This window comes from Chelonoidis abingdonii, chromosome 1 (genome assembly GCF_003597395.2).
Source record: "Chelonoidis abingdonii isolate Lonesome George chromosome 1, CheloAbing_2.0, whole genome shotgun sequence".
Lineage (NCBI taxonomy): Eukaryota > Metazoa > Chordata > Testudines > Testudinidae > Chelonoidis > Chelonoidis abingdonii.
The window spans coordinates 57000695-57025927 of NC_133769.1; the positions used below are offsets into that span (position 1 = coordinate 57000695).

A 25233-nucleotide genomic window follows, 5' to 3' on the forward strand; every position below is an offset into this window, starting at 1 on the left:
ACCCAGAGACTGTATAACCACCAGCTGGAAAGAAGGCCGGGCAGGCTGGTAAGAGGCTCAAGCCACTCCTTGGATGAAACCCGGAACATCCAGGAGTACATCAGTAAGATGGCCCACAAAGATGAGCTGCTGAGAGAATGCCTGAGGCAGCAGCAAGACAGGGAGGACAGACCAAGCAGAACGAAGTTGCCATTGGCAACATAAGACCCTGCAATGGGATGTACCATCGACAGATAGCAGGTGGCTGACATTGGAAATCCTACCAGTGGCTGGAAAGGGCTCAGACTAAAGACAGCACTTGAGCACTGATCATCAGCAGCACAGGAACAGGCACTGGGGCACCAGATCCATTGAAGCAGGGGCTACACACACTAGAGAGGACCCAAGGTGCAGACTGTGCAGGAGGCCTTCAGAGACCAGTCCAACACATTAGTGGCAGGATGTAAGATGCAGGCAGGAACAACAATAACTGAACGGCACAACCAAGTGGCTGGCATTGTGTACAGGAAACATCTACAGCGTATGGGCTAGACTCCAAGACCAGATGGAGATCCACAGAAGGATTGCGGAGAAATAGGCAGGCTAAGATTGCTGCGGACTCCAGATCCAGACGGACAGGCAGGTATTGTGGCCATCAACCAGAACATCCGGGTAATAGACAAGGAGCAGAAGACAGCGGTGCTGATAGATATAGCAGTGCCAAGTGCCAGCAAATCAGGAAGAAGGAATATGAGAAGCTGGAGAAGTACAGGGCTAGAGAGGAACTAGGAAGGAGTGTAAAGTGAAGCCAAAGTGGTCCCAGTGGTGGTAGGAGCAGACGGGCGTGACTCTCAGCTGGGTGAGTGGCTCCAACAGATCCAGGAACCAACATCAGAGCTCTCTGTCCAGAAGAGTGCAGTGCTAGGACAGTAAGATACTGCGCAGAACCTCAAACTCCAGGCTCTGGTAGAGGACCGATGAGGAAGACTCATACCATCCTATAGGGGTGAGAGGGAATTGGTGTGTGTGGTGTGTGATTATTATATATATATATATATATATTTATATAATGATTATATATTTACACAACACATATACATTAATAATATATACAAACCACCACACACATATCCACATCATCCTTACACACACACAATTTTATATATATATATAAAAAACCAAACAGGCAAGCAGAACTCATAGTACTTTCTCAGGCGAAACTACAGGCCTGGATGCTACATTCGCGCTAATACTCCTAACAGTGTTGCAGGACTGGGCCCCTAATTCAGGGATTGCATTAAGCAGCACACCTAAACGGTAGGCATTGCAAACACAGAGTGGATCTAGTCCCCTGTGTGGATCTAGTCCTGAATACCTATGATACTTTCGAAAATGAGATTTATGTTCCTAAATCAGTTAGGCATTCAACATTTACTGGAGCGATGCCTAAATACCTTTAAAAATCATGGCTTAACCCAGTATCTTTGTTTTTTATCTGTGTGATTTTTCATGTAAGCCATCTTTAGATTTGTTTTATATCACCTGATATTTCGTATAACATTAAATGGACTATTTTGAACTTCAGAAGCAAATAGATGGTATCTCACAGACATTCATCTTAATTTGGTCCTCTTATCAGACAGTGCAACATTTTGATTTTAATATTTTGGTTTTAAGAATTGAAGTTGACCTTGTGAGGAGCTGACAAACACATTTTGTCCCTCCCTACTTTCACTCTTCTAATTTGCTGCTCTGAGATGTGTGTTCTTATTTCTTATGACTCCATCCTCCTAACTGACAACTAAGGAACTGCTCATTAAAAGAAAGTAAATAAGTTCATAAACTAGTGGGTTTTCTAGGTTTTCTGATTATCTTTATAGATCCCCCTTATTAATCCTTAAATATTGCATACTCTCTCCAAAAAATCACTGTCTCTTACATTACTATAGATGATACTACAGAACATACTGTGGCTTGGTTTGGTACAAGAAGCTGATACTATTACTATTGGGTTTGCTAAATATTAACTAGAAAATATTTTCCTCTAGATGATCTCAGTTATCGCTGGCTTCTAAATGAGTTCCCAGTATTCATTACTTTGGACAAACGGCGATTTGTGTCACAGACAAATGGCAATCTCTACATTGCAAATGTAGAAGCATCAGATAGAGGCAATTATTCATGTTTTGTGTCCAGTCCTTCAATCACAAAGAGTGTATTCAGCAAATTCATTCCACTTATTCCCCAGGCAGTAGACCGTAAGTATTTATGAGAAGTGTTCTGTTTGCATTTTGATTTTTTCCCCCATTTACTGCAGTATTTTTAGCTCTGAGATAAATCTTAAGGCAGTCAGTGGACTAGCGTTTTGGTAGAGTTACTTCAGAGATATTATTTAAATGTTCCATATACACAGGCCCAGATCATTCCCTCCTAAACGGGTTTTCTTGGAGAGGAAACCTCCATGAAGATCCCCTCAGAGTCCCTTCTCTGTCCTCTAGGTATGAGTTTTTCTCCCCCATCACCATCATGGAGTAGGCTACTGGACCTGTCCCAAAACCTGTCATATCTCCTGGCTTTGGCAGCCCTTGCGATCCCTGCTGGGGAGGTTGTGACTCCATGGAAAAGCTGAGGCAGCTCCTGGCAGTATCATATTTTCTGGGAAATCCCCTAAGTAGTGGGAAACCCAGCCTCTTCTGGCCCACTCTCTCATGCCCTGCTACCTTCCGCTATGTGATGACTCTGGAATGGTATTGTAAAAGCCACTGACCTGCTCTTCCTGCAGGAGGGAGAGAAAATCTGTACTTGGTTATCGAGAGATCAAAGGCTTTGTTTAGTGATGCCAATCCCCTGAGCCTTCTCTTTGGCTTCTTGTTACTAGATTTTTCACTGCCATTTCTTCAGCAAAATTACACATTTTCAATACTGTAAATACTGCCCTGCTTGCACTTTGGAATGTCCATCACTTGTCTTTCACCCACTCTTTGCTTGATGCAAGATTTAGTTTTAACAAAAGTGTGCTCGCTTGATCAGAGGGCACATATTTTTCATATTTTAAATTTTAAAGAATACACTAGATTCATATTTATTTACTTTACTATTTTAACAGAAAGTTCACCACAGAATTTTCACATTTAGAGAGAACTTAGGATAAATACTCATGGTATGTGTGAGTGGTTCCTGTCCATGGAAAAACATGTTAATTGGCATTAGAACTACTGGATAACAATTAAATTAATAATCAATAGGTGCCATTTATTCACTAGTAGACAAACTATCGACCTTATGCCAGCCTGACTTGAGGCTGGTCTGGAAAAGGGAAGGAATCTGCCCCTTTCCTCAGACCAAGGAGCAGCAGCAGAATTGCTCTGTATTTTCAGAACTTCAGTAACCCTTGTGGCTGTTAGATTTTTTTTCTGCTCTGTAACTGGTAATAGCCAGTGAATCTAGGTAGTTTCAGCTCAGTTGATCCTGTCCCTACCTCTTCCTTGGCCCACATCCGTACTGAGTTCTTCATCTGATAGCACAAGAGATGCTCCACAGAGCTCAGCTCACTGGTTGTTGGGAGTTCATGTGCCCACATAGACTCCTGGCATTCCATCACTCCCTATTTCCCTGTTCAACAAAGCACAATAGTTCTGCTACTTCCAAGTACCTCTGTGCCTGCGGAAGAGAAGTGGGTCACAAAAATGAAAATGATTCTATCCACACTTGTTCTAAGGAAGCCATGGAGATAAGTTGACTTGGCTTTGACTGCCCACAAAAGATAGGAATGTGCTCTCTCCCTCATCTTTACAATCTACTGTTACACTTCAACATAAATGTAAATGTGTTTACACTGCAAAATTGTGCTCTTGAATATATTAGCTATTAATCATCCAGTGAAAGATCATTCTTTTTTGTTTTTTTAAGAACAGTTCTGCCTTATTGTTAAAGTTGTTCAGTGTTACGTCAGACTTCATTGATAATGGACATTGTGTCACATATCATAAAGAAAAATTCTCTCTGGATTTTTAAGATGTTTTCTTGAGCTGTAGAAGTTAAAATTGCTGTATTAATTTCTGTCACTGACTGGCTATGTCTGTGAATCTCTTTTAATGTTAGGATCTAAAGTATATCCAGCTGATATCAAGGTTAAGTTCAAGGATACATATGCGCTCCTGGGGCAAAATGTGACACTGGAATGTTTTGCACTTGGGAAGTAAGTATACTGTATTTTAATTTAGTTGTAGAATAATGTATTGGCTTTCATATCTCATTGGGAGCAAAAGTTCAGGATATTTAACACAAAAACATTACAGCAGCAAATACATTTCTGCATAATACAAATTAATAGCCAATTCCTAAACAGTGCTAACTTGTATTATTATGTCTTTTCAAAGCCCTGTTCCAGAGATTAGATGGAATAAGTATCTTGAACCCATGCCAGCAACTGCTGAGATAAGCATGTCTGGTGCAGTTCTCAAGATCTTAAATATTCAGTTTGAAGATGAAGGAACTTATGAATGTGAAGCTGAAAACTATAAAGGAAAAGATAAACATCAGGCAAGAGTTTATGTTCAAGGTAGATAAAGCATTTTAATTCTTCAAAAATTCTTATGTTGGGAAGCACCTGTGTTTTCACACTTGATATCCATGTTATCTAATTGCATCATTTTGACACACTTTTTTGAGTTAATGAAACAAAATCCAAAATTCATGCATTGTGAGACAACCATAAAAATTATTTATTAATTGAACAACTCCTCAATTTAATTCATTGTAATAGCTGTACTTACATCTTGAATGCACTATGCAAGGGTTTAAAATGACATAAATATGCATAGTGGAAGCTAATTTGCTTAATTGTAGAACAGTCGAATGTAAGAAGTGCTAAGGGAAAAAAAGGTCACTAGGTTTATCACATCTTCTTGTTTACCCATTATGTCTGGCTCTCTTCATCCTTTCTGTCTCTTCTTCCTGACTACAATTTCTCTTTTATATACGCACCTCCTAAAGATTTCTAAGGTCTCTTAAATGGCTATTTAACCCTAACTTCAGTGACATATTCTACTAATGTATATGAATGTTAATAATTCTTTTGAGCTTTCTCTACTTCACTTTTTCTAGATTTTAAATACATTTGGGTTTTTTTCCATTAGAGGCACATTTCCATTAAATCATTCATTTTGTAAAAAAATGAGTATCTTAGGTTTCAATGGTGTTTGTTTTCATTCAACAATTATTTTCATTTATGTTCCTGTCATTTTGCACCATTGGCTTTCTCTTGTTCCAAACTGTGGCACGTCTATCATTCTATGTTTAGCACTCAGGAACTTAATACATCCTACTGCTAAAAGTGGAATGGGCCTGAAATAACCTGACTCTCACTGTCAGAGGGTCACCACTATTTCTTATACGTGATGATAATTAATATGACTTTTCTATTACTTTGCACTTTTACAGCCCAAGAATAAATGTAGGTGAATTTGGTTTTTGTTTGTTTCTTAAATGCCGTCTCTGTTTCCATGGAATAATTTCTGGGGAAGAATAAGTAATGCATTCTTGTTATCTGCAACTCCAAATTGTTTACTTATATCTATTTTATGGTGCTACTAATCAGTTAATATGAGGAATAACTGCAATCAAATAGGAACACAGTAGAGGTAACAAGTATTGTCTTACATTCCCTTCAGCAATCACGATGTAACATCCACTTCCCATTGTTACCTCTATAAAAATTGTTTACAGTTATTATGGTGCTCATGGGATAATTCCAAATATTCTGTGACTACCAATGTTTCTTACTTAAATTAGTTGATGCATTACTGATTTACAGTATTCCCTATGCCTGATGGCCTCTGAATTACCCATGTAAGAAAACCTTCACTATAGGATTTCTTGAAATGTGCAGCATTCCTTGTGATTACAGTTATTGCAATTGGTATAGGACAATTCAACTCCCCTATAGTAAATTTGTATCTGCCCTTATGTTTCTGAGACTTCTGCATCTATAGGAAAAGGTGTTTATTCTTTTTTCCCCATATTTTAATATGATTTTGTGCATTCATTCACCATGTCAGAAGGAAAATTAGCTTTAGAAGAGAAGTCCATCAAAAACATGCCAGCGCATGTTTTAGTGGGATAGCTCCGATATCAAGATTACATTGTCTTGAGCTTTTCTGTTAAATGAAAGCTATATTCTTAAACTGACCTTTCAGATTAAAATGTTCTCTTTCTGGAGACTATGGTCAGAGATGTAAAGCAGTCATTTGGGGATTGGTCCTGCTTTGAGCAGGGGGTTGAACTAGATGACCTCCTGAGGTTCCTTCCAACCCTGATATTCTATTATTCTTCTTCGAGTGATTGCTCATATCCATTCCAGTTAGGTGTGTGCGTGCCGCGTGCACGTTCGTCGGAAGACTTTTTACCCTAGCAACAGTTGATGGGTCAGCTGGGCGCCCCCTGAAGTGGCACTGCTATGGCACCGGATATATACCCCTGCCGACCCAGCCACCCTTCAGTTCCTTCTTACCTCCCATGTCGGTTGTTGGAACAGTGGAGCGCGGCTTAGCTGACCTCCACTTCCCTAGCTACTCTTAGTTCTCTCATTCATTATTGTGTACATAGCTGTTAAACTAAGTATAACTATATAAAAAGTTATCTGTTTATAGCATAGTTCGTGTAATATAGTTAAGAGGGGTTCAGGGATTAGCCCCTTCCCCGCACCTGGTGCCGGGGCCCATGCCCGGTTCACCGGGTTTCAAACCGTGCTTGGCCTGTCGCAAGCCGATGCTGACAGGAGATCCACACGACTCCTGTCTGAAGTGCCTTGGGGAATCGCACCTGACAGCTAAGTGCCGCATTTGCAAGGCTTTCAAGCCACGGACAAAAAAGGAGCGGGACTTCAGACTTAAACAGCTCCTCATGGAGGCAGCTCTCACCCCTCCGCCTTCGGCACCGAGCGCTGGTCTATTGGCGGGCAGAAGCACTTCCTCGGCACCGGACCACGCCCGTACTGCCAAGGCATCTCAGACCGAAGTCAGCTCCACACCGCTCCCTCTCCCCGAGGTCAAGAAAGACTAAGACTCCTGCTGCTTCTGTGCCGCCTGCACCACAGCCAGAGAGCTTGTCTAAGTTGGATCACCCGCCGCCAACACCACCGTGTCACCGACAACGTTGGCACCGTCGATTCCGGTCCCACAAGGGCCGTCGAGTCCGGCGTCTGTTAGCTCCCTGGCACGTGCCGCAGTAGAGCTCACTATCCCATCCGCGCCGGAGACGTTCTCAACGGCGAGGGATCTGATTGTCATGACAGAGTCGACGCTGCCTTTACCTCCGGCACCGCCGGTGCTGGTAATATAGTCTATAGACAAGCCGGCCTTGATAAGACCACCTTCTGTCAGCTCAACAGACCGGCACCGTTCACGATCGCGGTCCCGCAGATGTTCTAGGTCCAGACGGCGCTCCTGCTCCTGACGCCGCTCGCAGTCCCGGCACCGTTCTTCTCCTCGGTACCGGTCGCACTCACGGCACCGGTCGGCATCCCGTTCGCCGGCACGCTACTCTTGGCACCGTTCCAGCTCCCGGCACCGCTCCAGGCACCGTGACTCCCGTAGCCGCTCCCGACATTGAGCCTCGAGATCTCGGTCGACCTACTGGCACCGCTCCAGTCGCAGGTCCCGATCTCGTTCCCGGTACCGGTATGCCTCCCAGTACTGGTCTCCAGTGCCGAGTAGAGCAAGGTCCGCTAGGGACAGAAATACTGCCCAGGGCTTCTCTGCTCCTCCATGGCCATCCAGACACACTTCAGTGTCGTCCCAGATGGACAGCTCTTATGCTCAGGACCGCGATTCTGATGTGCCCACTGGAGTCTTTCAGGAAGCCCAGACCCAGGACCAAAGGCCACATCAGTGGTCCTTCTGGACATCTTGGGCATACCACCAGGCCCAAGGTGCTCCAGAGTTCCATCTCACTCTGCCCCATCAGAGCACCGAGTGCCAGAGGCTACAGCTAGCCGTCCGCCTCCAGCTGGAATGGAGGAAGCTCCAGTCCACCCACCGGTCTCCCTGGTCCCACTGGAGCAGGAGGCTACCCAAGAGCAAGAGGCCACACAAGACCCACTCTTCCCCGGCATTTCCTCTTCCTCTTTTCTGGATGAGGCAGTGGCAGGAACATCCTACTCGGACCCTCCTCCAATCGACCTGAGAGCCCATCAGGACCTCCTCAGGAGGGTAGCACTTAATATGAACCTCCAGGTGAAGGAGGTCCCAGAGGTGGAGGACCCAGTAGTGAGCATTCTGTCGGCGGATACCCCCACCAGAGTGGCTCTACCATTTATCTGGACCATCCAAGCCAATGCCGACACTATATGGCACTCTCCAGCTGCTATCGCGCCTGCGGCCAGAGGAGTCGAGCATAAATACATGGTACCCTCTAGGGGGTACGAGTATTTTTATGTCCATCCTCTTCCCTGCTCACTAGTCATTCAGTCCGTGAATGAGAGGGAGCGCTATGGCCAACAGGCACCAGCCCCGAGGTTGAAAGAGGCTAGGTGAAGGGACCTGCTCGGCCGCAAAGTGTACTCGGCAGGCGTCCTACAGCTCCGGGTGGCAAATCAACATGCCCTGCTCAGCCGCTATAATTACAACACCAGGGCGGAGGTGAGTAGGTTTACGGAGCTACTCCCTCAGGACTCCCGCCAAGGTTCGCTGCCTTCTTGGAGGAACGGAAAAAGGTGGCCAGAACTTCCCTCCAGGACTCAGCAGCCAGGACTCTGGCCTCGGGTGTTGCCATGAGATGCATCTCATGGCTTCAGATTTCCAACCTCCCACCGGAGCTGCAGTATACCATCCAGGACTTGCCGTTTGATGGTAAGGGTCTTTTCTCGGAAAAGACTGACCCTAGACTGCAAAGTCTGAAGGACAATAGGGTCATAATGCGTTCTCTAGGCATGCATACGCTGGTGACCCAACGCAGGCCTTTCCGTCCCCAGCCTCACCGCCAGTACTTTGTGCCTAGACACAGACAAGACTTGGGCAGGCGGCGTGGACGAGGTGGGCGTAGACGCCAGTCAGGACCCCAAGGGGGCCAAAACCAAGGTCCCTCCAAACCACCAGCGGGACCTAAGTCCAACTTTTGAAGGTGCACCCAAGGACGGCGTACCAGTTACAGGCCAGGATTCTTTTCCTCCCTTCTCCAACCATCTCTCCTACTTCCTCCCGGCATGGTCCCAGTTAACCTCAGATCTCTGGGTCCTACGCACGGTGAAATATGGATACCACCTCCAATTTCTTTCAGCCCCACCCTCCAACCCCGTCCCTGTTCAGGGACCCCTCTTACAAGCAATTCCTCTTGCAAGAGGTGCGGACACTCCTCGCCATGGGAGCGATAGAGGAGGTACCAAAGGACGAAAAGGGCAAGGGGTTTTACTCCCATTATTTCCTAATCCCCAAGTCAAAGGGAGGTCTCAGACCTATCCTAAACCTGCGAGGACTCCACAAGTTTATGATAAAGTTGAAGTTCCACATGGTATCCCTGGGGACCATTATCCCGTCCTTGGATCCTGGAGACTGGTATGCTGCCCTCGATATGAAGGACACGTACTTTCATATCGCCATTTTTCCTACGCACAGGAGGTACCTTCGCTGCGTAGCCAACTGTCAGCACTTCCAGTTTACGGTCCTCCCCTTTGGCCTTTCTGCGACCCCAAGGGTATTTACAAAATGTATGGCTGTAGTCGCCGCATATCTCCGCCGACGTCGGATACACGTATTTCCGGATCTGGACGATTGGCTCATCCGAGGAGCCTCCGAGACACAAGTCACTCAGCATGTGGGTATCGTCAGGGACCTAGTCACACATCTAGGCCTGGTGATCAATATGGAGAAATCCACTCTGGTTCCCATGCAGAGGTTAGACTTCATAGGCGCTACCCTGGACTCCAGTCTAGCCAAGGCCTACTTACCACAGCCGCGGTTTCAGGCAATGGCAACAATCATCCAAGGTCTGCAGAATTTCCCGACGACCTCGGCTCGCACTTGTCTCGGTCTCCTAGGTCACATGGCTGCCTGCACGTTCGTGACCAAATACGCCAGACTCCGCTTCCGTCCTCTCCAAACTTGGCTCAACTCAGTATACCGTCTGGGCACGGACCCAATAGATACGATAGTCACCATTCCCCCGAGCACGCTAGGCTCCCTAGACTGGTGGCTGACTCCCTCCCTGGTGTGTGCAGGGCTACCATTCCATCCGCCCCAACCCTCAATGTCCCTGACGACAGACGCATCATCTCTCAGCTGGGGTGCTCACCTTGGACGTCTTCGTACGCAAGGTCTCTGGTCATCTCAGGAATTGGAGCTACACATAAATGTACGAGAGCTGCAAGCAGTCCACCTGGCTTGCCAGGCATTCCAGCAACATCTACAAGGCCGTTGTGTCTCAGTGTTTACAGACAACACAATGGCCATGTATTATATAAACAAACAGGGAGGGACTCGATCTTCTCCCCTTTGTCAGGAGACCATCCGACTCTGGGACTTTTGCATAACCCACTCGATAGACATGGTAGCGTCTTTTCTCCCAGGGGTTCAGAACACTCTGGCGGATCAACTGAGCAGGTCCTTCCTGTGCCACGAGTGGTTGATACACCCGGATGTAGTTCATTCGGTTTTCCAGAGGTGGGGATTTCCCCACATAGACCTGTTCGCCTCCCGCGAGAACAGGAAATGCCAGATGTTCTGCTCCTTCCAGGGTCTTTCACCAGGATCAATCTCGGAAGCATTCCTAATGCCATGGAAGAACGGGCTGCTCTATGCCTTCCCACCATTCCCGCTGGTTTACAAGGTCCTACTAAAACTCCTTAGGGACAAAGCGCACCTAATCATGATTGCTCCAGCGTGGCCCAGGCAACACTGGTACACCACGCTGCTAGACCTGTCGATAGCCAACCCAATTACCCTGCCAATACACCCAGACCTCATAACTCAGGACCACGGCAGTCTTCGCCACCCGGACCTGCAGGCCCTTCACCTCATGGCGTGGCTGCTGCGTGGCTAAACTAGTCAGAGTTACGTTGCTCTGCTTCGGTACAACAAGTACTCCTGGGTAGCAGGAGGCCTTCCACTCGGTCAACGTATCTGGCCAAGTGGAAGCGTTTCTCCTGCTGGTGCGGAACGCAGAATGTTACTCCCACTGAGGTCTCGATCCCTACCGTCTTGGACTACCTCTGGTCTCTTAAGCAGCAGGGCCTGGCGGTATCTTCATTGAGGGTGCACTTGGCGGCCATCTCTACCTTCCACCCAGGAGAGAGTGGCCACTCAGTGTTCTTGCACCCTATAGTTACTAGATTTCTCAAGGCCCTGGAACGCCTATACTCCCAAGTACGCCGCCCTGCCCCTACCTGGGACCTCAGCCTAGTCCTAAACAGACTTATGTCGCCACCATTCGAGCCGTTGGCAACTTGCTCGCTGCTATACCTGTCCCGGAAGACAGTTTTCCTCGTAGCCATTACGTCGGCCAGATGAGTCTCCAAGCTTCGTGCACTCACGGTGGACCCACCGTATACTGTCTTTCACAAGGACAAGGTGCAGTTGCGACCACATCCAGCGTTCTTCCCTAAAGTGGTATCAGCCTTCCACACCAATAAGGACATCTTCCTTCCGGTCTTCTTCCTGAAGCCGCACACATCTCGACGGGAACAACAGTTGCACTCCCTAGGTGTCCATAGGGCGCTCGCATTTTATATCGAACAGACGAAGCCCTTTTGTAAATCGCCCCAACTCTTTGTTGCAGTGGCTGACCAAATGAAGGGCCTACCTATCTCCTCCCAGAGGATCTCCTCTTGGGTGACAGCGTGCATCCGCACTTGCTGTGACTTGGCTCATGTTCCCTCGGGCCATCTCACCGCACAATCTACCAGAGCTCAGGCTTCATCTGCTGCCTTCCTGGCTCATGTACCAATCCAGGAAATATGTCGCACAGCTACCTGGTCCTCGATCCACACCTTTGCTTCACATTATGCTCTGGTTCAACAGTCTAGAGATGATGCAGCCTTTGGGTCAGCAGTTTTGCATCTCATTCCGACCCCCACCCATTAGGTAAGGCTTGGAATCATACGCGTAACCTGTGAAATGGATATGACAATCACTCCGAAGAGAAAGACGGTTACTCGACCTTCTGTAAACTCGTTTTCTTCGAGATTGTGTTGCTCATATCCATCCACCACCCTCCTCCTTCCCCACTAGTAGCCGGCAAGAAGGAACTGAAGGGTGGTTGGGTCGGCAGGGGTATATATCCGGTGCCATAGCGGCGCCACTCCAGGGGGCGCCCAGCCAACTCACTGAGTGTTGCTAGGGTAAAAAGTCTTCCGACGAATGTGCACACGGCGCGCACACACCTAACTGGAATGGATATGAGCAACACATCTCGAGGAACAACAGTTACAAAGGTGAGTAACCGTCTTTTCTCGATTTGTCCCAATATGCCTGCCTATACTATTTTTAAAGAATTAACTTTCTTTAACTTTATAAAAAATCTCCTAATTTGGAAGGGCTGGTAGGAGGGTGGAGGGGAATTATTATGACTTGGCCCACAGACTCTAAGTTTGCTATGATTAGTTATCTGTGCTGTAAATATGTGTAGTTTAACTTTTTGTGCGGGCTTAGTGGTAAAATTATAGGGATATGTATTAAAAATGTCTTGTAGGATGTGTACACCCCCATATATATGGGGTTGCATATACCTAGTCTCCCATTAGAACAAGGATATCAAAAAGGAGGAAGTGGAAAAATGGGCACGCTTCCAGCAGGAAGAGTTTACAGCAGTTCCAGGAAGCAATATACAACTAGGAAAATGAAGGACTATCGCGCTTAAAAGAGATTTGATATGAAAAGCGTTGTTAATTTTCCCTATGGCTGAAGCACCCCATCTTGTTGCATCCGCTAGATTCTGCACAGTACACTAAATAAGATCTTCTATAAATGAATATTTTCAAGAGGGCAAGTTAAAGATAAATTTCCAGGCATAAGCCTGGATTCCTTCAATTGGCTTCACCAGATCCGTAGTATTAGCTTCGCATACTTTTTATGTTCATTATTTCATTATAGTTTGTGTATGCCTTTGGCTAAAATTTCAGCACAGTTTGTCACTCAGAATGACTTTCAGTTGATTGGCCTCATGAAACACTTCATGCCATCACTTGTAATTAATATAGGAATTATTTTCTTACACATTCTGCTATTGCTGACATGCACTGATGCTTGCAGTCTAAGAAGAGTCTGATTTTTCCATGCAAATAAAACCTTGTGTGCACACTGCACATGAAAGCATGAACCTGTGTTTTGACAAAAAGGAATAATCCTTAGTCCTAATATAACCATTGTAAACTGGACTGCTACACTTGTAGTGAACTGAATTTAAACATATATAACGGTACAGTTCATATAATTATAGCAAACAATATTTTGCTAAGAGACACACAAGAGTAATTACAAATAAAAGACAGAAACCTCTCTGCTCCTTCCCCATAAATTCTCAGTTCCTTCTTAAAGAATATGTAAAGCAGTATGAAATGTAAAACACAGCACCATCAATACAGTCAAAATATCTTTGTTTTGCTGCCTAAAACTAGGAGCTAATATTAATGAATAGCACAGTATTGTAATGATTCTTCTTTAAGCAATTGCACATGTCAATTCCACTGTAGGTGTGTGTGTGCTTCATCCACAGTTGTCTGAGATTTTTCCTTTAGCAGTTCCCGTCAGGGCAGCATGAGCTCCTGGTGCCTCATGCCACTGCTCACAGGTGTAAAGTGCTCCTCTGCCCCTAACACTCCCGCTCAGTTCCTTCCTACCACCCATGACGGTTATTGGAGCTGTGATCTTTGCATTTCAAAAATCTTCCCTCACCTTGTTTGTATAGTTCCTGTCGTGTTAGTTTGGCTTAGAGTAGTGGTTTTGTATATAGTTACCTATTATAATAAGTTTAGTCTAGTCCTTAGTGTAAACTGTTCTCTGGTACCTTTTTGGGTACTGGGTCCGATGCAGGACTCATGCCACACTCTCCTGGCATTAAAGGCTGTCACACCTATGGCAAGCCAGTGCCAGTCAGTGACTCCCACCCCAGCTATCTGAAATATCTGGGGGAAGCCCACATAGGTGACAAATGTCACATTTGTAGAGGACAGGGTGGCCAGGCTCAAATATTTACTCATGGCATCTGTGCTTTGCCCTCCATCAGAACCTTCCTGTTCGGAGCATGTATGAGTTGGTCAAGAGTGCTCTGTCCATTCTAGCTAGCCTTACTGGTACCAAAGAAGTCCTCAGAGGACTCGGTACTGGGGCCTTTGAGATCTACAGGCGAGGCACTAGGTGCTGCAAAGGATATTGAGGGGCACTCAAAGAAGAGACCTTCCCCCAGCACAACTTCCCTACAAGGAGGGATTGCTGATTGCCAAGCCTAGGAAGGGCCCATTGAGACCAATCGCAGGATTGGCACAACTTCTAGTACTGACGGATCAACTCCTGGTACTTTGACGGTACTGTCTATACCTGAAGTGCTTGAGGCAGCTTGCAAACTACTGAACTTGTTGGTTCTGGTTTCACCTACGGGACAAGATTCTCGTCTGGCACCAGAAGTGGGCAAGTTGGATTCTCTAGTGCTTGTTCTGGTACCAGTCACCATTCAATACCGGTGGCTGCTACAGTTGCAGCATCTCAGCAGATTCCATCACGAGGAAAGCCTGCAGTGATCTCACTGTTGCCTCTGTCACCTGATTTGCAGCAGGTCTCCCTGATAACACTGGGGTCAGCTCCCCCATGGCCAGAGGAAGCAGACTCTTTCCCCTTTTCGGATTCTAAGGTCAGATCTTATGTCTTCAGGCCAGAGCAACCCCAGCCGAATGTCTATCCACCTTGGTCCAGATCAATGGCTGGCAAACAGCTGGGTCCCAGCACTTCTGGAGCCTTTGTGGCTCTCCCCGACACTCTGCAGCATTCAGTAGACATTGGGACATGAGCACCAGTCTCCATTCCCCCTCTGCCGATATCAGTACTATGCAAGGGGAATTGATTACTCCTGTGCAATAATTGGACGTGGGTCCCCCTCAACAACCACTGGCCTCTTCTTCTTCATCCCTGGATGAGGCAGTACTTGGGGAGTCTACCTCACCCTCACGAGATGACTTCAGAGTCCACCAGGACATGCTAAAAAGGGTGACTGTGGCTCTGGATAGCCAGCCAGAGAAGGTGCAAAATGTGGAACCAGAATTGGGATTTCCTTAAAAGTATCAGCTGTTAATTCCCAGCCTTAGAGCGACTCCTTTATATTTCAAGAAATTAGCATTTCAAGAAATGATTGATAGTGATGTGGCTAAAAAATTGGAGGATGCCCAAGTGCAAGCTATTCACTGGCATCCCATGATCAGAAGAGAGAGAGACTGTTTCCCAAGTGGTTCCCAGGCCAGATGACATTTGTAGGTGTTGTGAAGGCAAAGGAAAAGCCACATCAGCAACTGTTAAAATGGTACATGAAGGGATGGTTAGATACTAGTTACTATGTGTCTGGAGACATTGACAGTTAGAAAACCACAATGCTGAGGAGAGTATTGCAAAATGTGGAGGAACAGGGAGCCAGAAGCGAGCATTCCAGGCGTAAGATGTCAGGGGAAAAAGTACATGCCGGGAAAGCATAGTTATACATCTGGAAAAAGCAGCCTAGGAAAAATCCAAAACTTACTCCTTTTTGGAGGGGATTTTGCCCACTGATCAAGACACTAAATAACTTATCCTTTGCTGATACATAATCCATACATAATACGTAATACAAAATCACTAAAAGAAAGGAGAGAATAAATACTGAGAATGTTTGTGGCAAAGTGTACCTACCCTTTGTGACTCCCTACAGAAGACCTGGCAGTCCTACTACATCCTTTCCCACACAGCAGTGAAGTGACAGGACAGGTGCAGCAAAGGTGGCCCCTGGGATAAAAGGAGATGCAGGTCCGATCATGGCTGGGACCAGGGAAGACTGCTCCTTTCTGCCTAACAGAGCTTGAGGGATAGTCAGAGTTTGTTTCTGGCTACATTTTCTTAAGCTGGGTTTGCAGGGAGAGAAAGGACATAACAACCTTAACCCTGACATGAGTGAAGTTAAAGGAGCCAGATAGAAATAGGCTAATGGAAGAAGCAGCAGTGAATTGGATCAAGCTGCGCACGGCTGCTGTTTGCAGGGTCCCTGGATTGGAACCCAGAGTAGTGGGAGGTCCGAGTTCCCCACAGATTTTGTGCCATAAACTCCAAGAAAGGGAGCTTATTTAGAAGTATGAACAAAGAGCTGTATTTAAAGGGCTCAGAGCTGGGCCCACAGGCGTGCTGCCAAAAGCCACCTGCCTGCCATGCTTGGGGCGGCAAAAAACATAGAGCCGCCCCTGCGGGGCAGATACCCGTTGGGCATCCTGTTCCCATTCTGGTAAGATTTTAAAAGCATCTGCAGTTTAATAAGCAGAGGGTAAGGAACGTAATATTATTATTCACCATAAAAGGATTGAAGGATATTGTAGCTTTCTTTAAAATTGTATATTATTGTTGTTTGTATTATCACAGTGCCTAGTCATGGAACAGGACCCCATTGTGCTAAGAGGTGTACACTCATGGAACAAAAAGATTGTTCCTACTTCAGAGAGATTATAATCTAAATATAACACAGGAGACAACAGATCGATACAGACAGGGAACAATATATAATACATTACAATACAATAATTTTTTTCAAGTACAAAGAAATTTGAGACAATATTGGTCAGCATCCTTGGCAGTGTTAGCAGCACATCAGCAGCCTAACCACTGTCAGGTTTTTATAGGAATTGGGGTCCTATATTGGACAACTAAGGGGAAAAAGTAATCTTGGTTAACGGTGAAGATCTATTGCAGTGAATCTATAATCCTGGTTCAGTGGGATTGTTCATGTGTGTCTATAAGACAGAGTCCTAGTGAAAGAGCCCTAGAACTTCAGGATACTTTTCATCATGTTAGGAAATGCATGGTCTTATTGCAGTTGCACAATGCAAATTGGCTTTTGATACTCAGTGCTATTGCTTAATTCTTAGTGGAATATTGAGGATAAAAACACATGAATAGAACTAAATAATGATTATTAAATTTATATTTAATATTTATAAGGTATTCTGTTTTCTTTCTTTTTCAGCATATCCAGAATGGGTAGAACATATCAATGACACAGAGAGAGACATAGGCAGTGATTTATACTGGCCTTGTGTAGCCACAGGCAAGCCTACTCCAACAATCAGGTGGTTGAAAAATGGAGTATCGGTTGGTATATTTCTATGTATTATGCTGTATTAATTGTTTATGTAGACACAGAAAATGATTTTTAAAGTATACATTATTAAACAGTTAGAAACCTTGTGAATCATATGATATAAACCTTTGATAATTCGGACTATATTAAAGACAACATGTTTTTCTATACCCTACTTATATCTCAGTCTGCTCTTTGGTTGTTAAAGGTATCTTCTCACATTTTCATATTCAGTTCAGATAACCTGCTTTTTTGTAGCATACATTTGGGATATTTTTTTTAAACTGGGAGACTCTACAATGAATGCTATTTTGTTGTCTCTAAATAAAAGTGCCCCCCCATTCCATTTTACCACATTAAACATGAATGTATCTCAAAAGACTAAGCCAATGGAGGAATGTTGGAAATGTTTAAAAATAAGATTGCTGTTCTCATTATATTGCATACAACTTTTTCATGTATTTCATGTCACAGAATATTGCAAATTGCACGTTTTCAGTGGATGTGAAGTGTAAAATAAAAGCACTGCCAAATAACTTAGACCTAATTTTCTATCAGCTTTCCAGTTGTTATCCTTTTTGGAGGAGTATTTTCTGAGTCTTAAATATATATTAATTTTCACTTCAGTACCCTCAACAATAGTTTTAATAGCCATTGGTAGAGTTTCTCATTTTAGGTTTTAACTGATAAACATTGATATAGCGCCCCCTATAGAAAAATAAATGAGATTGGTGTTTATTCAGTGAATACCGGAGAAACACTGGAAATGGTTACTTGTACCTAAGGGCTTGTCTATATAGAGTAATAATGTGGATTACAAGAGTGTGATTTCTAAAGTGCACTCAAGTGTGTTGCACATTAATTGGTCTGTGTAGACCCTGTTGGTGCACATTAAAGTTTCCCTAGTGCACTTTCACATAGTGTCATTTGAAACAGTACTAAGTTAAAGTACATTAAGGAACATTACATTGGGATTACTCGTTATAATAAATACAAAGAGAGAGCCCTAAAAAACCCTGATTTTTGGACATCTACATAGGATTCATCACTGCTACTAATATAACTCCCCCAAAATGAAATGAATAAACCCTGAAAAACAGAAACCCTACCATTGTTTATGTTGGACTCACAGTATTGTGTGCTCTACTGCTGTAGAATAGGCCAAAAAGAAGAGGGTTCACAATACAACTAACACACTGATGCATTTCCTGAGCTGTAATGACAGTGATACTGGTATACAGACAAAGAAAACAATGGGGCAGAGCTATTTTTTCTGCATTCTTTGAGAAAAATATGGTGGAGAGAGGAAAAAGGGAGCAGGCATATCAGTGTCTGCTATATGGAAAAAGATTAAACCAGAAGAAAACAATCCTATTTTCAAGCTTCTATGGTTATTACAAACAAGTGATTTAACAAGCAAAATTACTTGATTGTCCCTTTTAACTGGACGGTCACTGACAAAATGTACATATTGGATTGCAGAAAATATCGTGTAGTTCTCAAATATGTCACACAATTATACTGTGTGTTAAGATTAAAATATTATTTCTGATTGAAAAGAACAAAAATATTCTCATTCCACAAGAAAAATGTTTTGTTTCTAAATCAAACAGGTTTTCTTTTTTTATATTAAATATTTCCCTTGGTTGACACCAGAGAGAATTTCCTTTAAAAAAGCTGATTGAAATATTTTTAATTAATAAAAAACAGTACAGAGAATGCAAAAAAGTAATATTTCTTTAATTTTCAACTATCCCAGATACTAAAATTGACCCTTATGCTAGGTCTAAAGCTGCTCAGCCTATTTTCCACAAGAACATAGGTTATTAACTTTTTTTTAAAACGGTTATCTACTGTAGTTCACAAAAGGTCTTGCTGTGTTTCTGTTTGGGGTTTTATTTTTCCCAAGCTCTATCAACTACTTCATCATATTTACCATGTTATTGGTTATTAGAAGCAAGACACTCGAAGAGGCCCACACCAATCCGCATTGAAGTCCTTTAGAAGAATCCCATGACTTCAATAGGTGGTAGAGCAAGCCTTAAGCATGCAAATACTAATATTATTGTAAAACAAGGTATTACAATATACTGTAGATGTTAACTTGCAATTTGTTTAAGTAAAGCACATTGGCGTGGGCCATTGGCATAGTGGATGTGCTATGTGCTAAGCATGTGGAAAAAACTGATTTGGTTCCTGGTTCTCCAGCCATCTTAACACTGGATCTGCAGTGCTAGGATTGTTATAGAGCCATCTTACACTGTTGTACGCGATTGCTCAGCCATGATCCTTCCAGTCAAGTAGGGAATCTTTTCATTCAAAAAGATGGTGGCTGGAACATATTTCCATGAGGCCTGGAATGTAAAGTAGGGAAAAATGAAGGGTCTTCAGTGTTTAAAGGAATGTGAAAGACTCACCTCAAGCACTAACACCAAAATAAGAAAATTAAAGAAGCATGGAAGGATAGAAATCTTATTGTTTTGGGTTTTTTTCAGTTCCGGAGAGGTGAATTAAGAATACAAAGCCTGACTGTCGAGGATGCCGGCATGTATCAGTGTATAGCAGAAAATGTACATGGAATTATATACGCAAATGCTGAGCTGAAGGTTGTGGGTCAGTGAGATATTCTGCTTTTGTATCAACTTGTAAAACACTTTCAAATTTGAAAAAAATGGTAGTCAGATTTCCATATTTACAAGCACTGATTTTTATGTAAAATACAGAGCCCTGACACCATATGGCTTATTCTGTAATAATAAATTTAATAATTGTATTGCCCTGTTCTTAGTGAATATAACTGAGGTGATGTTTTAACACTTGAAATATTAAAAATCTCTACCGGGGTACTGAGGAACCAAATTTTACCACCTTTAATTTTGTCATTACTTTGTAAGAAATGTCCTCTGAAGTTTCACTTCCCACTGTAGCTGCAAACTTGGACGGGTCTCATATAAAGGGTTTGCAGTGCTTGTTGATCACACAGAGCTGGTTGAGGTGTGGCTTCTGCCCCTCCTCATCTTACCTACTCCATTGGCCACCCTCTGCTTTCCCCAGTATCTGTTCTGCCAATCAACACGCAACCTCTAATTCACTGCTGATGCTCCTCCTACCACCTTTTTGCCCTCCCACAGCCTTTCAGTAGGCTCTAATCCATCCTCTTTACTCCAGTCTAGTGGCTAGACCACTTTTAGAGGTTTCATTCTATTACTGCCTCCAAGATAACTCATGCTGTTCTATAGCTCAAGCAGTAGAAACTCAGGTTGTTAGATTCAGAGGTCCCATGTTCAACCACAGTGGACGGCGCCTCCATTGATATATTTATATTGCTTGATGCCCTGTCTAGCTTACTTGGCTTTTTCAGGAATTTCCTCAGCCCAGTTGGCTTGTGATCTTCTCATCTCACATCTGCCTCCAATCTATGTCTGCTTCTCCACCGCCCAGCCCCCCAATTTCTACCTTCTCATCTGCCTGCCTCTCTCCCACAGCTAGAGCTCCCATGGTGCATGACCAGTTCTGCCCTGTTACTTCTCAACCCACCCAGGCCTTTGGTTCCCCTCTCTTCGTCCAGTTCCTCACCGTTCCTGCCGCCTGTCTTGAGTTCCTCAGTTCATTGCTCAGGAACATATCCTCCTTCACTACTCAACCAACCCTTCCAGTAAGTCCCCTCATCTCTTTACCAGCTGTCACCCCATTACCAGCCACCCACCATCAGACCTGCGTCACCCAGAGACACACATGGATGAATGAGAGGGTTAAATATCTATTTGCTTATTTTGAGATGGCTGTATTGAAAAGATGTGACCTAAACCAACGTTTGATCATTTTGCTTCTACAGCTGCAGCTAACAGACTTATTTCCCTGAGCTGTGCACATTTTTGGTGGCATCATAAACAGACAGAGAAGTCTGATTTTTGGACATCTACATAGGACTCATCACTGCTACTAATATAACCCCCCCCCAAAATGAAATGAATAAACCCTGAAAAACAGAAACCCTACCATTGTTTATGTTGGACTCACAGTATTGTGTGCTCTACAGCTGTAGAATAGGCCAAAAAGAAGAGGGTTCACAATACAGCTAACACAGACAGAGAAGTCAACAAAACAGACATGTGTTGTCTTATAATCAGTTACAAATAGAGAAAAACTCAACAGGCCAAGGTCTGACCCCAGATATGTCTGAGTGGCTCTCACTAAAATCCGGCTGCTGCATGTGCGCATCTGAGAGCAGAATTTGACTGAGCAAGCAGCCAAATAGAAAACAACAGAAACTGCAAAGCTGAGAAACTGTCTACTGTTTCTTTTAGGGCTGTTTAAAACAACAGAGAACATAAAACAAATACTAAATTATTTTAAAAAATTCTTGTGACCTGTGCGGAAGCTGAATTTTTAAAAGTGCTGTTATCAGACTCTTAATTATGTCTGATCCAAAGACAGGTGAGATCAGTGGAAGTCTTTCTATTGGTTTCAGTTTGGGCTGTAGAGCAGACCCATAATACAGCTGGACCAAGCTCAGATGAAATTTGAGAAATGAACAGATAAGAATTTCAGGGATGACATAATATATAAATGTTATTATTGTAGCTAATTTGTCAGACCTTCCACTGTTGCAGAGCCAAATTTCTGCATCTATGCTCACTTGCATAGTGGAAATTGTGGAGCCAAATTCCTTAGTTCTTCTTAGAGTCATTGAGTTTAAAGGCAGAAGGAACAACCAGATCATCTAAGCTGACCTTCTGTAAATCACAGGCCATGACAGCACCCTGCACCCGCACACTAAACCCAACACCTACATTGGACCAAAGTGTTACAGCCCACAGAAGACCAGACTGTTATCTGCCATAGGCAGATGATAGGAGGGACTAAGCTACACCAGTACCTGAGGTCCCTGCAGTGGCAGGGAAATGATTAAGTGAGATATAACCATATAATCCTGCTAGTGACCTGCACCTACTCACAGAAGAAGGCAAAAATCCCTCAAAATCACAGGTAATCTGATCTGAGGGAAATTCCTTCCTGACCCCACATATGGCGATCAATTACACCTTGAGGTTGTGAGCAAGACCCAGCCAGCCAGGCACCTGAGAGAATGCTTGGTTCCCCCAGAACCCTGGAGTTGCTCATCCAGTGTCCCATCTCCAGCCATGGCCATCCTTGATGCTTAAGAGGAAGGAGATTAAAAAAAAAAACCCAGAATACATTGAGGGAGAGGGAAATCCCTTCCTGCCCCCTGCTGATGGCCTGAGCTCTGAAGAATATGTCAGAAACCTGAAGTCAGCCCTGCCTTCTGTAACAGTTCGCTCAACATTGGGACACCTCATTGTGGCCATGTCTGGGGATAATCTTCTGACACCTCCCTTTCCATGGTTACTCACGCCATATCCCCCCTCACTCTCCAGGATCCGCAGTGCTCCATCTTCATGACAACCCTCTGGCCAGGTCACTGTATGGTCCAGACCAAGGCCACTTTCTCAGTGGCTGGTAGGGGAACCCGGGCCTTCCCACGAGTCTGAGTTCAAGCCCAGAAACCCTATGTCTAGCAACTATGGTATGCTTGCTCCCAGATCCTGTTGCTATTTCCCTGGATTACTTCTCTTCTCTATCTTCTACCACCTCCCCTGAGTTTAATGGCCAACATTCCCTCCTTCCAGGGAGTAACTGTAACTGTAACCTCTCTTTGACTTCTTGCTAGACTCTCAAGCCCTAAACAGATCCCCTTCTCAGAGGGAGTGACTGCAGACTGCTTCCCCCTCAGCCTCTTCCTGTTCTCAGTTTCATCCCTTTATAGAGGCCCAAACTGTTCCTTCCTAGCTGAACTTCATCTTCCATTAGGTTTTGTAAATCCCTGGCTTCCCTCCAGCAGCGGCCTACAAGGTTAATTGACCTCATTTAACCTGTCCTGCCTTGTGTGCAGTGGGCATCCCATCATACAATCTCACTCATAAATTTGTCAGGTTCTCTCTTAAAGCTAATTAGGTTGCTTGTCCTCCTCAATTCCTATTGGGAAGTTATTCCAGAATCTCATCCATTCCCCAGTCCCTCTGATGGTTAGAAACCTTCTTCTAATTTCCAGCATGAATTTGTTCGTGGCTAGTTTATCTCCACTTGTTCTTATGCCAACATTGCCCTTTAGCTTAAATAGCTCTTCACCCTCCCGGGTATTTCTACCCCTAATGTATTTATAGAGAGCAATCATATCCCCTCTCAGCCTTTTTGCTAGACAAAACAAGCCAAGCTCTTCCCGTCTCCTCTCATAAGATAGGCCCTCCATTCCCCAATCATCCTAGTGTCTCTTCTCTGCACAGTTTCCAGTTCTGAACCTGTTCCAGTTTAAATTAATCTTTCTTGAACGTGGGTGACTAGAATTGTACAACATATTCCAAATGAGGTCTTACCGTTGCCTTGTACAAAAGCCTTGATAGTTCTCTATCTCTACTAGAAATGCCTCACATAATGCATCCTAAGATTGCATTTGCCTTTTTCACAGCCACATCACACTGGTGTCTTATAGTCATACTGTTATTGACCCACCATACCCAGGTGTGTCTCTTCCTCTGTCACTTCCAACAGATGAGCCTCCAGTTTGTAGTAAAAATTCTAAAGTGCATGACATTACACTATGTATTATTGAATTTCATCCCATTTCTGTCATGCCAGTATTCAAGGTCATCCAGATCTTTCTGTAGAATATTCTGATCCTCCTCTGTGTTGATGATGCCTCCTACCCTTGTATCATCAGTAAATTTAATTAGCCCACTCTTACATTTGTGTTAGGTCATTTATAAAAATATTTAAATAAGATTGGTCCCAAGATCGATCCTTGAGGAACTCCACTAGTAACCTCGTTCCAGTCTGATAATTCACTTTGCAGCACAACCTGTTGCCATCTCCTCTTCTGCCAGTTCCTTGTCTACCTTGTAATCCTTGTACTGATCCAGGTCTTCCCTAATGTAACCGATAATTTCCCATGTGGTACTATGTCAAATGCTTTCCTGAAGTCCAAATATTAAAAAATCAGTTATTTTCTCAAAGAAGGAAATCAAATTAGTCTGGCATGATCTTACCTTTGGTAAATCCATGTTGCATTACATCCCCATTACTATTTACCCTCATGAATTTAATTGTTCTTTCCTTCACAATTTGTTCTAAAGTCTTGCACACTACTGAGGTCAGACTAACAGGTATGCAATTGCTCGGGTCATTCTTATCCCCTTTCTTACATATAAATATGTATGCTTCAATACACCCGGATTATCTTTAATGTCCTAAAACAAACAGTATTACATGCCTTGTCAAAAGATATGACAACTGTGTTCATATGTTGCTTTTCCTCTTCAGCTTCACCTCCTAATTTTGAACTGAACCCAATGAAGAAGAAGATCTTGGCTGCTAAAGGAGGCCGTGTAATAATTGAATGCAAGCCTAAAGCTGCTCCTAAACCAAAATTCTCATGGAGCAAAGGAACAGAACTGCTCGTAAATGGGAGCAGGTCAGTGTTGGTTCTAAAGAGCATGATTGGTCTTAGAATAGTTTTATGATACCTGTATATTCAGCTGAAATAGAAATTTAGTTAGAGTGCAAATTTTACTATTGATTTTTAATGATTAGTGAATTCTTACAGCAAAATTGAAGCAAAGAACCATTCTTAATTAAATTCTTTATTTTTATTCTTAATTCTTAATGAAAAATTCAAAACATTAATTGTCATCTTGCATATAAATCTTTCATGTAAACTTACAGTTCAGCTAGTACATTTACTAAGCATTAGCCATGAGATATTGGGTCTGGGTTTGACAAAGCAGTGCTTTCATTTTTATTTAACTTTCACTTGTCCCATTTTTATTACGTTCCTGCTTGCTATTCTCCTCCAGTGTTGAAATGCAGAGGCAATTCATGAAAGAAAAAGAAAAGTTACCCTACATGCCGCTACCAGTACTGGCAAGTATGTGTAGCTACACTCCT

General features: G+C 43.8%; 1 protein-coding gene across 6 annotated transcripts in view; it reads left to right on the forward strand.

Annotated features, from left to right (window-relative positions):
• CNTN1 (contactin 1) overlaps window positions 1–25233 on the forward strand; it is a 507922-nt gene that overhangs the window by 342462 nt on the left and 140227 nt on the right. For all 6 annotated transcript variants that reach the window (XM_075065761.1, XM_075065747.1, XM_075065743.1 and 3 more), the window contains 6 exons: window positions 2028–2237; window positions 4081–4177; window positions 4359–4540; window positions 17158–17282; window positions 19767–19884; window positions 24610–24760. In XM_075065761.1, the coding sequence (XP_074921862.1) occupies window positions 2028–2237; window positions 4081–4177; window positions 4359–4540; window positions 17158–17282; window positions 19767–19884; window positions 24610–24760 (883 nt within the window). The remainder of the gene's footprint in view (window positions 1–2027; window positions 2238–4080; window positions 4178–4358; window positions 4541–17157; window positions 17283–19766; window positions 19885–24609; window positions 24761–25233) is intronic.